Raw genomic sequence first — 13,635 nt, 5'->3', positions numbered from 1 at the left:
TTCCTCTCAGCCATTCTTGGGTGTTTTTAGTGTGTTCTGGGTCATTTTCCTGTTGCAGGACCCATGACCTGCGACTGAGACCAAGCTCTCTGACACTGGGCAGCACATTTCTCTCTAGAATACCTTGATAGTCTTGAGATTTCATTGTACCCTGCACAGATTCAGATACCCTGTGCCAGATGGAGCAGAGCAGTCCCAGAACATAACAGAACTCCTCCATGTTCCACAGTAGGGACAGTGTTCTTTTCTTCATATGCTTCATTTTTGCATCTGTGAACATGTAGCTGATGGGCCAAAAAGTTCCAGTTGTGTCTCGTCTGTCCAGAGGACATTCTCCCAGAAGCTTTGTAGTTTGTCAACATGCAGTTTGGTAACTTCCAGTCTGGCTTTTTTATCATTTGTTTTCAACAATGGTGTCCTCCTTGGTCGTCTCCCATGAAGTCCACTTTGGCTCAAACAACAACGGATGGTGCGATCTGACACTGATGTACCTTGACCTTGGAGTTCACCTTGAATGTCTTTAGAGGTTGTTTTGGGCTCTTTTGTTACCATCTGTATTATCCGTCTCTTGGATTTGTCATCAATGTTCCTCCTGCGGCCACGTCCAGGGAGGTTGGCTACAGTCCCATGGATCTTAAATTTCTGAATAATATGTGCAGCTGTGGTCACAGGAACATCAAGCTGCTTGGAGATTCTCTTATAGCCTTTACCTTTAACATACTTGACTATAATTTTCTTTCTAATCTCCTGAGACAACTGTCTCCTCTGGTCCATGTTTAGTGTGATACAGGCCATGTCACCAAACAGCACAGTGACTACTTGTAACCCTATAAATAGGCCGACTGGTTGATTACAAGTTTGGAGACACCTGTGATGCTAATTAGAGGACTCACCTTGATTGAACATGTCCCTATGGTCACATTATTTTCAGTCTTTTCAAGGGTTACCATCATTTTTGTCCAGGCCTATTTCACGAGTTTATTTTTAAAAATAATTCTGTTAAATCACGGTTCAAAAGCAATATCTGATTTTCATTGGTGAATTTTCATAGAATTTACTTTTGTCAGATTCAAGTTATTTCTGTGACTGTTGTCAGTTTTTCTTTCAATAATCGAGGGGTACCAACAATTTTGTCCATGTGTGTAAGACTATTGTTCCACGCATTCTGGTTTCAAGCTCAAAAAATAACTTTTGTTTTATGGAATTTCCATTTTTGTACATTTGACTGAAGTTGTTAGAACAAATTGTCTTAATGTTGATATTCACTAGAAATATGTTTGTCAGGTGTACTTGTTCAAACAAGATAAAAAAAACTACAAAAGCACCTTTTGCCGCTTTAGGGACAAATATTATTGGAACTACATGGTGCCAGACCCCCTTGACCTGTTCAGTGGCCACGTCTGGCCAACAATGTATTGTATATAGTGTACTTTGTAGATTTCTATGGCAGGTGATTTGATTATGGAGTTGGATTATCCATATGCTAAGGTTGCTAAGTGCTAAGTTTTAATCAATGGCACAACGACTGTCTGTCAGAGCACCTTCAACTGTAGAGTATTTGATTTGATTAGTATTAACTACGATCCATATACTTGATTTTTTGGTTGCACAGTACAGAATTACACTGTTGAAAATATAAATCTCAGGAGTTAAATTCCCTGTAACAGAGGCTCATCAATGCCCTGGGTGAAGTGTTCCCCGACGTACAGGCCGTAGTGCAGCGTGTCTTTCTGGGCNCATTTCATTTATTTAACACGTGGACAAAATTGTTGGTACCCCTCGGTTAATGAAAGAAAAACCCACAATGGTCACAAAAATAGCTTGAATCTGACAAAAGTAATAAATAAAAATTCTATGAAAATTAACCAATGAAAATCAGACATTGCTTTTGAACTGTGGTTTAACAGAATTATTTTAAAACATAAACTCATGAAACAGGCCTGGACTAAAATGATGGCACCCTTAACTTAATATTTTGCTGCACAACCTTTTGAGGCAATCACTGCAATCAAATTTCTGTAACTGCCAAAAAGTTCCAGTTTTGTCTCGTCTGTCCAGAGGACATTCTCCCAGAAGCTTTGTGGTTTGTCAACATGCAGTTTGGTAAATTCCAGTCTGGCTTTTTTAACATTTGTTTTCAACTATGGTGTCCTCCTTGGTCGTCTCCCATGAAGTCCACTTTGGCTCAAACAAAGACAGATGGTGCGATCTGACACTGATGTACCTTGACCTTGGAGTTCACCTTGAATGTCTTTAGACGTTGTTTTGGGCTCTTTTGTTACCATTCATATTATACGTCTCTTGGATTTGTCATCAGTTTTCCTCCTGCGGCCACGTCCAGGGAGGTTGGCTACAGTCCCATGGATCTTAAATTTCTGAATAATATGTGCAGCTGTGGTCACAGGAACATCCAGCTGTTTGGAGATGCTCTTATAGCCTTTACCTTTAACATGATGGTCTATCATTTTCTTTCTAATCTCCTGAGACAACTCTCTCCTCTGGTCCATGTTTAGTGTGGTACACACCATGTCACCAAACAGCACAGTGACTACTTGTAACCCTATAAATAGGCCGACTGACTGATTACAAGTTTGCAGACACCTGTGATGCTAATTAGAGGACACACCTTGATTGAACATGTCCCTTTGGTCACATTATTTTCAGTCTTTTCAAGGGTTACCATCATTTTTGTCCAGGCCCATTTCATGAGTTTATTTTCCAAAATAATTCTGTTGAACCACGGTTCAAAAGCAATGTCTGATTTTCATTGTTCAATTTTCATAGAATTTTTATCTATTATTACTTTTATCAGATTCTAGTTATTTCTGTGACCGTTGTCGGTTTTTCTTTCAATAATCGAGAGGTACCAACAATTTTGTCCACGTGTGTAAGACTATTGTGCCATGCATTCTGGTCTCAAGCTTTGTTTTAAGGAATTTACAGTTTTGTACATTTGACTGAATTGTCTTAATGTTGATATTCACCAGAAATATGTTTGTCAGGTGTACTTGTTCAAACAAGATAAAAAAAAAACAACAAAAGCACCTTTTGCCGCTTTAGGGACAAAGTATAGGAACTACACTGTACCAGACCTCCTTGACCTGTTCAGTGGCCACGTCTGGCCAACAATGTATTTGCAATACAAAAACTTCAAAGTGTACTTTGTAGATTTCTATGGCAGGTGATTTGATTATGGAGTTGGATTATCCATATGCTAAGGTGTGTAGACAGTTTTAATCAATGGCACAATGACTGTCAGTCAGAGCACCTTCAACTGTAGAGTATTTGATTTGTATTAGTATTAACTACGATCCATATACTTGATTTTTTTGGTTGCACAGTACAGAATTACACTGCTGAAAATAGAAAGCTCAGGAGTTAAATTCCCTGTAACAGAGGCTCATCAATGCCCTGGGTGAAGTGTTCCCCGACGTACAGGCCGTAGTGCAGCGTGTCTTTCTGGGCTGCAGCCCAGGACATTTGGTGGCTGGAGAAGCGAGCGGCCCACTGGCCCTGTGGGTCCACTGTCACCACCCCACCCAGCGCCGATACTCTGGACTTCATGTAGGCCAGGCCCAAATCACTGGCAGCCTCCGCTGACTGACCTGGGAACAGGGAACATGCCATAAGTATACACACGTGGACAAAATTGTTGGTACCCCTCGGTTAATGAAAGAAAAACCCACAAAGATCACAGAAATAACTTGAATCTGACAAAAGTAATAATAAATAAAAATTCAATGAAAATGAAGCAATGAAAGTTTTTGTTCAGGCCTGTTTCATGAGTTTATTTTTTAAAATAATTCTGTTAAACCACGTTTTAAAAGCAATGTCTGATTTTCATTGGTTAATTTTCATAGAATTTTTATTTTTTTTACTTTTGTCAGATTCAAGTTATTTCTGTGACCGTTGTGGGTTTTTCTTTCATTAACCGAGGGGTACCAACAATTTTGTCCACATGTGTAAATATATTCTTTGATAGCATGAGTCAAACAGTTCATCTGTGCTTTAAACTTCAATTAACACTTTGTTCGGTGCAGAAGGGCTGAGGTCGTTTTTTTTTTTTGTCTTTCTGTAAAAGGAAATCCAACACTAACTACACATCTCAACGTGTGTGTGTGTGTGTGTGTGTGAGTGTGTGTGTGTGTGTTACCTTGCTCCATGTGGAACAGGATGAGTCTGGCCAGTGTGACTTTCATGATGGCTTCTCCGTGGCCTGTAGTTGACACAGCTCCCGACTGGTTATCAGCATAACCTCCACTTCCTGTCACGGGCAAAACATCACATGAGCGTCGCACAAACTATACTCAGCGGCAATCTGGTGCCTATTTACACATCCAGCTGACACAGACTAAAGTTATCAGTTAGAGTCATGGTTTAAAATTTAACTTTGTTGTTCTGCAGCCATCATTGATTTTACTTCCATCTACATGAAATGCTGAAACTGTCCTGGACCAGGGTAGTATGAGAGGTCATAGAAGTCAATGTGTTACTGGCCTCATCCTAATCTCCATCCTCGCACCATAGGTGCGATGATTAGGGCAGGGCCATTCTCATACCTGCGTACATGGATGCAATTACACATCTATTTCACTAGATGGGAGAGTAATGCTTTCGCTAACACACTAGGCACTAACAACATGAGGCACACACTGACACTGCATTGCCCTGATCTTGGCTGTCTTGTGAGAGCGTGAAAATGTTGGCTTCCAAAGTCACCATCATTATAGAAGAATAATACATTAGACAGAAGAGGTTCATTAAAAAAAAAGGAATGTATTATTAGTAAGATTCCAGTTCCAGAGACACAGCAGCTGCTCTAAAATGTTTGTTTCGATGCTCTATGAGTTTGTATCTTTAATGACAATTCCTCAACATAAATCGAATTTCCCAACTTTTTATTACCTTTGTTGTTTAATTCAGATGTCTGATTCATAAAGTGAGGCTGAAATCTGCCCACTGAGTCATGACAGTGTAATCAGTCATTTACTGATAGTGACAGATTAGACAGGCCTGGACACGCAGGCCAAAATCCATTTGCTGCTGTTTACTAAACTGGAGTATGATTTAGCCACTGTCACATCAGTGTACACTTATTTTCTGAAATTACAGTTGGGGTTCTGGCATATTACTCATGCAGCATTAGGTCATTAGTATCAGCCAGTCAGTGCTGTCTACCTCTGACAGAATGAATATGAATTGCTCAGTATCACACTTGACGTCAATTGGAAGCCGTCATGACAAGACTCAGAACAAATATGTGTTGTATTTTTTTTCTTCATAAAGGATCAAAACACACATCATCTCACACGAGTCGACACAATGCGAGTTTGTGTTGGAAAGTACAGAGCTCACAGTCAAACATTAACCATGTGCGCTCCGCTTACTGACCATATACATAAAACTTCTTCAGGTCAAAGGTTAACACACTGGGAAGACAGGAACAGCCAAATCTAGATTTACAGTGAAGACTTAGTGACCAGCAGGTTTTACTGTGGAAGAAAATGACAAAAAAAAAACAAGTGACAAAAGATGATAAGACGTTGAGTTATAGATGCAAATGACAAACTTTCTTTTTTCCAACAAAGCCATGTCAAAAATTATTTGTACTTTTTCTTATTAATCAAGAGCAGGGCCTCCACTGGGATTTTGTTTCACTCCTATCTGATGATCTCCAGGTCTTAGAGGTTTAAGGCTTCCTTACTATCACTCTGGTCTTCAGTTTCCTCTGCAGACTGCCTGATGTTTTCCTCCAACTCTTCATGTCATTGTCTTTTCTCGTGGTTTGACAAAGATGCCTGGCCTCTTGGCTGAAAAACTCCTCAACAGCATTTAATTCCTACCACGCTTGATCATGGGGGGTTCACGGGGTTGAATGCTGCTCTCTTTCTTTCACCAAACAAAAATCATGCTCCTGTGTCTCTAATCAAATCCATGTTTGCTTTCAACTTCGCTAACTGCTGCAAAAGCTAGACAAGTTTTGGTGAGCCTGTCTTTAAGACGGCGGATCTTTGGTTGTTGTTGGAGACCAGTTCAGTGGCTGCTCAAGTGTCTGACTGAGATGTTTGTGTCAAAACTGCTCAGATTCATCAGGATGGTTTGGTGGTGATGCTTGGATTCTTCTTGGCCTCTCGCAAGACTAATGCTTGACAGTGTAGGGGTCACTTTTGGCTTCTTACCGCGCCCTTTGAAAGTTTTCATAGCATAGAAGTCCTTGTGGGCTGCAAGGTGGAGCGGCGGTTAGAATCATTGCCACGCAGCAAGAACGTTCACGTCCTGGTGAGGACACCTGGGATCTTTCTGCGTGGAGTTGGCATGTTCTCCTCGTGCAGTGTGGGTTCTCCGGCTTACACCCCCAGTCCAAAAACATGTTGAGGTTAATTGGTGAGTCTAAATTGTCCGTAGGTGTCAATGTGAGTGTCCTTGGTTGTCTGTCTCTAAGTGTAGCCCTGTGATAGACTGGCGACCTGTCCAGGGCGTCCCCTGCCTTCGCCCTGAGTCAGCTGGGATAGACTCCTGCGACCCTGGTGAGGGTTAAGTGGTGTATAGATGATGGATGGAAGTCATGGTACTCTTTGATTTAGATTTTCTTTTGCTTCAGTTTTCGATATAACTTGCAGTTGACTAGTTGTTGAGAGCAACTGCTTCATCTGTTTTCAGTTGATAGTGTGGTAGAACTAGAGCATGGCAGAATCATTTGGAATAGTATAGACGCTGCATTTTCTCAATAACTAATTTCAAGGGATCTGAATAATATAGGACTTTGTTTTTTTAGTGAAAAAGTTTTACAAAAAACTCTAACACAGTGTCTTACCATCTTTTGTCACTTGTTTATGTCATTTCCAGTCATAAGAAAAGCAGTGGTCAAGTTGTTAATATTCACCATAAATCTAAATGTGGCATGGGTATGAATACATTTGGGCTTGACTGTATATGATTCCAGACCACAGATGTGAGGACTGACCTATGCAGGGAGTGTCGCCGACCCGTCCTTCCATCTTGTTTAACATTCCACCGGTGGAAGTCGCACAAGCTACGTTGCCCTCACTATCGACTGCCACTGCTCCGACTGTGCCCATCTTCCCCCTGCACGAAAAGACAGTCAGATTTTATTCTAAAGAACACTAAATGACCAGTTTCATATGAGGAACACTGAACCAAGAAAATCCTTTACAGCACTAGGTCACATCCTGAAGACTAAAAAAGTGGTCGTGTAGCGTCTATCGCTTGTTTTTCTGCAGAGCGTGCAGCTGAGACTCACAGCAGTAACAATGAATTCCAATGATGGAACAGAGTCAGAGAGGAAAAAGCTGACAAACATCTACAGAAGTTTTGAGTGTACTTCTGTTGCATAATCCACTTTACCACCGTTAGTTTGTGTGCTCAGTGCTGGTGCTTTTCCACCAAAAGTTCCAGGAACTTTAATTTCCCAAGAACTAATGTCCAGGAACGGTCCCCGAGGTAAAAGTTCCTCCAGCACATTGTGAGTGTTTCCACAGCAGCGCTAAAGCCCCAAGAAGATTAAGCAAATTAATCAAAAAGCACAATAAATCAAAAGCACAACGATCTCAAATACCCTCTGAATGTTGTTCTCTATCACAGCCTGGACTTTGTAGTTGGTTCACTGCCTGTAAAATGTCTTGGACTGCTCAATTCTGATTACTGTCAGCCACAAACTACAAAATGCTCAGTGTAACACCATGCAAAGACTCTGATTCCACCAGTGAAACCACAGACTTAATTCTTTAAAAAGTTAATGTGTCCTGGGTTAGGCTTTTGCAGTGAAAAAGTACCTTTTGGTGCACAATGTCACTATGNTGGATGGATGGATGGTCAGCCTCAAGTGGACATTTGAGGAACGTCATTTTTTGGCACATCTGTTGGCTTCATTCTTTAGCTCTTCAGCTTGATATTTACATACAATCTCAATCTTAGTTCACATTCTTTTGTGTAAGCAATTGCTTGGAGTACTTTTGCCCAGTTTATGTTATTAATTTCCTTTCAACCATCGACAGAATGCGTAAAACTTAGACATTTTCGATGACCATTTCATTTTTTATGTTCACTTTGCTCCTAGACATTGTGAACGTTAAACCAGGCAGGGACATTTCCTTGAAGTTGAGCTCTGTCTGGATCCCTCCAGCCACCTGATACTTCCTAATGGTATTAGATGCGATTTTTGCCGTTTGATAGTGTTAAAGAAATAACCACATGTATGCACCCTTCTTTACATAGCTCTTAAAAGATTAACAAAATGGATGCAAATTTGAGAACACAAGAAAATCTGTCCAACAAGGTCACAGAACACTAGTGTTTTGGGTATGTTAATATTTACTGAAACAGTGCCCTCTAGTCAGTCTGCTGGGTTAATGTATACAGTCAAAGCTTGAGGTCACACATCAGTGCACTTCAACACACAGGCTTCATGGGCAAGTCAGGCAGCAACATGCAATGCACAGGGATAAAGGTATTTATTGTCTTTATCTGCATTAGTAATCATGCAGCAGTGGGACATCACTATTTCTTTTTTAGACAGAGGAGCGAAATCTTTCAACTGTGAAATGTATTTCTTCTCAGAAGGGAAGATGTTCCACAAGCAGGACCGTTTCTATACATAGTGTAGACATTGGGTTTGCACGTCTAAGCAAATGTGTGTTTCATATACATGAAAATGCAAACATGGCAAAGCAGAGAGGTGAGGAGGCGCAGGTCAGATTTCACTGATCTGTTAGAAGTGGCAGAGAGTAGACGACAAAGCACAGCTTTCTATGGAGCAGTCTGATTGTCACTGAGGCTCATCAGTGCTCTGTCTGAAAGTGTGGGATGATTCTCTGAGCTGCAAGTCATATGGAAGGTAGAGAAGCAAGACACCCAGTGGCCTTTGGGTCAGGTCCTTTGGTGCCAAATAAGATTGATCCAGGACATCAGATGTTCAGTCTTTCTGCAAGATTCTTCCAAGTGACCTATTCTTGTAGAAGTTTCCCTCCAGTCATTGATTAAACCCCTGAAATCTCATCTGTGTCTCGAGGTTATGCAGTGAAACATTTTTCCCATGAAAGTGTTCCCTTTCTGCAATAAAAGGGCTGAGATGTAACTCTACACCGTTGCTGGCTCATGAATGTGCAGCTCTACGTTGTCCCTGCTTCTCACTCAGCTAACTCCTTCCTACTCACTGCACCTCAGCACACCAGCTCACCAGAAACTTTGCTCAAACTGTAAAACTAAGCTGTGTTACACAACAGCAAGTTGTAACGTTGTAATTCGACCGTACATGTTTGAACCAGAAACAGATTCTGAAGAAGAAGAAGAATGATTTAGAAAATCCAACCTGCAAGTTTTGGTTCTATAATTTTTTAATGTATGAAACTGTGAAAGTCTGAATGTGTGTTTATGAGACTGTCGTCAGTAAACTGCAGTTTGAAGGTGAAAATGCTCAGCCCTGATGAGGACTTTTTTTTTTTGCTCAAAATGTGTCTTCTGACTTGTAAAAAATGCTTTAAGGACATGTTGACAAGGTGAAAAACTCAAATTTCACCAGAGGAGTCTGCTTTGGAATCCAGATTTAAAATGTAAACTGACTCAGAGCTTTCAAAACATGAAAAAGGTCCAGGAAATGTAATTTCTCAAGAACTAATGTCCAAGAAATTTTCAGAGATACAAGCTCCTCTAGAGAATAGTCATTTGTGTTTTCTTTAATAAAGATTATAAAAAGAATTCAGCTGACGTATCAAAGGACCATCTGAAGTTTCCAATGAAATGTGTGAAAATGTTATGTGTATAACAGTGCTGCGGAAAATGCTAGAATACTTGACCAGTCAGAGAAGTCCTGTACCCTGAGCCTCATCCTGTAACCCCCACACATTCACAATGTAAGACCCCCAATCAGGGATTTCTATCAGCTGGACATTTGTCAGACCAGTTCCTGCACTTTAATGATGGGAGTACACACACATGCACACTGGTAACCACATCTGAAGAAAAGACCAAACGCAAACTGAGAGGCAAAAACTTGTGAGTACTTTGTGGAAAATATAAAAAGAAATACGCCTTCAATGAGTTGGAACAGCATTTAGTTACCAAGTGTCCCTTTTGGAGGACCAGTTTGACATCCTACACATGTCAAAGAACAACATGATTTCATGGCAATACAGGTTGCTGTGGTGTTTTGGAAAAGCCTTTTTCCTTCATTTCCAGTACTTGTTGTTTCATAGTAACAAAAATCTGTTATAGACATGTCAACACCTGATCTAACAGAAAAATCTGCATGGAAGTACACTGGTGCAGTCAGGACAGAAACTGACCCTGTATAATTCAGAGGCACAGAGAGAGAAGTTAAAGAAGTTTAGTGCAAATGTGTTTCATAATTCTGTTTGCATTAGGTAGCAGAGAAACATCATGCTTTCTGTCAGCAGTAATGCGAGCACAGCAGGTACAGTTTAATGTATTGATTCATTTTCTAACAGCTGCATGTTGCTGAAGTTCATAATTCAACAATATGAACATGTGCAGCTGATGTCTCAGGTCCACTTTTACAGAACAATGTTTGTGTCTGTCGCCCTCGTGAACCTGCAAGGATTTGTTATAAAGGACAGAACCACCACTTATAGAAACCTGATAGGCATCTAGATAGTTTGTCTGTTTCACTACAAAACAAAATGTCAAAGTTTAACAGAGAATCACCTCATTGTACAGTTCACACATGTGTGCGTTGAGGTTTTTTAAGGGTTGATTTGTATTCAAACAGCACCATCTAGTGAATGGAACACATGCTGCCAGGGCTTAACACATGAGCGCGCCTCCACACACAGACTTTATGGGGAAATGAAGCATGAAACACACACTGTCCAGGGATCAAAGGCATTTATTGTCCTCATCAGTGTTTTCCTAACACAGAGCTTCAGCATTAACAAGCATCATCTGATCAGCAGCACTTCACAAATACTAGGCCAGGCTCTGAGTGATGGAAGTGTTTGATTGTACAGTACAACGCTGCTACAAAACGTCACAAGGATTCTCTGTGACGAGGTTCAGATCAGCAGCTTTTTTCAAAAACAGCTGTTGATTGTTTTTTCTGTTGATCAACTATTAGATTGTTGATTAAAGAAATTATCTGCTGTATAGAACAGTGTCATGTAAAATCAATTTTCCATTGAATCATAACAAAGAAACTACAACACAATACTAACACTTCACTCTGAACAGATCAGGTCAGAACTGGTTTATAAATGCAGTCAGACAAAAGAGGATACATTCAGCAGTCAGTCTCGATAGACAGATAGAGGGAAGTGTGCAACAATTGTGGTTGAAACAGCTACAGAATGTATTTAGGATTACCACTATAGATTCAATCAACCAATAAAAACATTAAGTCATGGATCACGGATGGCCACAGGGCCATGGAATGGGGCTGAGAACCCTACGATGTGAACATTTCATTTATTTAAGGCTACTGTGCCACGCATTCTGCTTTCAAGCTCAAAAAATAACTTTTGTTTTAAGGAATTTCCATTTTTGTACATTTGACTGAATTTGTTAGAACGAATTGTCTTCATGTTAATATTCACCAGAAATATGTTTGTCAGGTGTACTTCTTCAAACAAGATTAAAAAAACGACAAATTATTTTTTTGCCGCTTTAGGGACAAAGTATAGGAACTACACTACCAGACCCCCTTGACCTGTTCAGTGGCCACGTCTGGCCAACAATGTATTGTATATAGTGTACTTTGTAGATTTCTATTGGAGGTGATTTGATTATGGAGTTGGATTATACATATGCTAAGGTGTGTAGACAGTTTTAATCAATGGCACAACGACTGTCTGTCAGAGCACCTTCAACTGTAGAGTATTTGATTTGTATTCGTATTAACTACGATCCATATACTTGATTTTTTGGTTGCACAGTACAGAATTACACTGTTGAAAATATAAATCTCAGGAGTTAAATTCCCTGTAACAGAGGCTCATCAATGCCCTGGGTGAAGTGTTCCCCGACATACAGGCCGTAGTGCAGTGTGTCTTTCTGGGCTGCAGCCCAGGACATTTGGTGTGTGGAGAAGCGAGCGGCCCACTGGCCCTGTGGGTCCACTGTCACCACCCCACCCAGCGCCGACAACCTGGACTTCATGTAGGCCAGGCCCAAATCACTGGCAGCCTCTGCTGACTGACCTGGGAACAGGGAACATGCCAATAGTGTACACATGTGGACAAAATTGTTGGTACCCCTCGGTTAATGAAAGAAAAACCCACAAGGATCACAGAAATAATTTGAATCTGACGAAAGTAATAATAAATAAAAAGTACCAACAATTTTGTGCACGTGTGTAAATATATTCTTTGATAGCACGGGTCAAACTGTTTATCTGTGCTTTAAACTTCAATTAACACTTTGTTTGGTGCAGAAGGCCTGAGGTCGTTGTTGTTTTCTTTCTGTAACAGGAAATCCAACACTAACTACACATCTCATCCTCTTTAAAACATATGGGCATTTGTTGTATCTACTGAGAGGAGTGACTGCAGAAAAGACTGCTGACATGGATACATCCTGAACTCATTTGTGTAAACACAGTGGTGAACAGTTTGCGTTTTTTGTTGTCTTTTGTTTTTAATCATTGGTTAGCAGTTAGTCCAAGGATCATGTTTTGAAAGAAATGGATCCTTGGCTGCCTGAAACAGACCTAAAAACCTGTTTGTGTGTGTGTGTGTGTGTGTGTGTGTGTGTGTGTGTGTGTGTGTGTGTGTGTGTGTGTGTGTGTGTGTGTGTGTGTGTTACCTTGCTCCACGTGGAACAGGATGAGTCTGGCCAGTGTGACTCTCATGTTGGCTTCTCCGAGGCCTGTAGTTGACACAGCTCCCGACTGGTTATCAGCATAACCTCCACTTCCTGTCAAAGGCAAAACATCACATGAGCGTCGCACAAACTACTCAGCGGCAATCTGGTGCCTATTTACACATCCAGCTGACACAGACTAAAGCTATCATTAAGTTAGAGTCATGGTTTAAAATGTAACTTTGTTGTTCTGCAGCCATCATTGATTTTACTTCCATCTACATGAAATGCTGAAACTGTCCTGGACCAGGGTAGTATGAGAGGTCATAGAAGTCAATATGTTACTGGCCTAATCCTAAACTTCACCCTAACATTATAGGTGCGATGATTAGGACAGGGCCATTCTCGTGATTTGACAAAGATACCTGGCCTCTTGGCTGAAATACTCCTCAGCCTGTCTTTAAGAAGGGGGATCTTTGGTTGTTGTTGGAGACCAGTTCAGTGGCTGCTTAAGTGTCTGACTGAGATGTTAGAGTCAAAACTGCTCAGATTCATCACGATGGTTTGGTGGTGATGCTTGGATTCTTCTTGGACTCTCACAAGACTAATGCTTGACAGTGTAACAGTCACTTTTGGCTTCTTATCGCGGCCCTTGAGAGTTTTCACAGCATGGAAGTCCTTGTACTTTTTGATTTAGATTTTCTTTTGCTTCAGTTTTCGATGACTTGCAGTTGACTAGTTGTTGAGAGCAACTGCTTCATCTGTTTTCAGTTGATAGTGTGGTAGAACTAGAGCATGGCAGAATCATTTGGAATAGTATAGACGCTGCATTTTCTCAATAACTAATTTCAAGGGATCTGAATAATA

General features: G+C 40.7%; 1 protein-coding gene across 2 annotated transcripts in view; it reads right to left on the bottom strand.

The window, feature by feature from the left end:
* Positions 1-1,387: 1,387 nt before the first annotated feature.
* asrgl1 (asparaginase and isoaspartyl peptidase 1) overlaps positions 1,388-13,635 on the bottom strand; it is a 20,027-nt gene continuing 7,779 nt past the window's right edge. The window contains exons 4-7 of one of the 2 annotated variants that reach the window (XM_008290559.1): positions 6,965-7,086; positions 4,154-4,264; positions 3,466-3,605; positions 1,388-1,736 (exon numbers count right to left, since the gene is read on the bottom strand). In XM_008290559.1, coding sequence (XP_008288781.1) covers positions 1,650-1,736; positions 3,466-3,605; positions 4,154-4,264; positions 6,965-7,086 — 460 coding nt within the window. In that variant the 3' untranslated portion in view covers positions 1,388-1,649. Of the gene's footprint in view, positions 1,737-2,940; positions 3,606-4,153; positions 4,265-6,964; positions 7,087-13,635 lie in introns of those variants that run through there. The other variant, XM_008290558.1, reaches the window with a different exon arrangement.

Source organism: Stegastes partitus, unplaced genomic scaffold, assembly GCF_000690725.1.
Source record: "Stegastes partitus isolate 25-593 unplaced genomic scaffold, Stegastes_partitus-1.0.2 Scaffold683, whole genome shotgun sequence".
Classification (NCBI taxonomy): domain Eukaryota; kingdom Metazoa; phylum Chordata; class Actinopteri; family Pomacentridae; genus Stegastes; species Stegastes partitus.
Note: the sequence above shows the minus strand (reverse complement) of the source record. Positions and strands in the feature narration are given on the sequence as shown.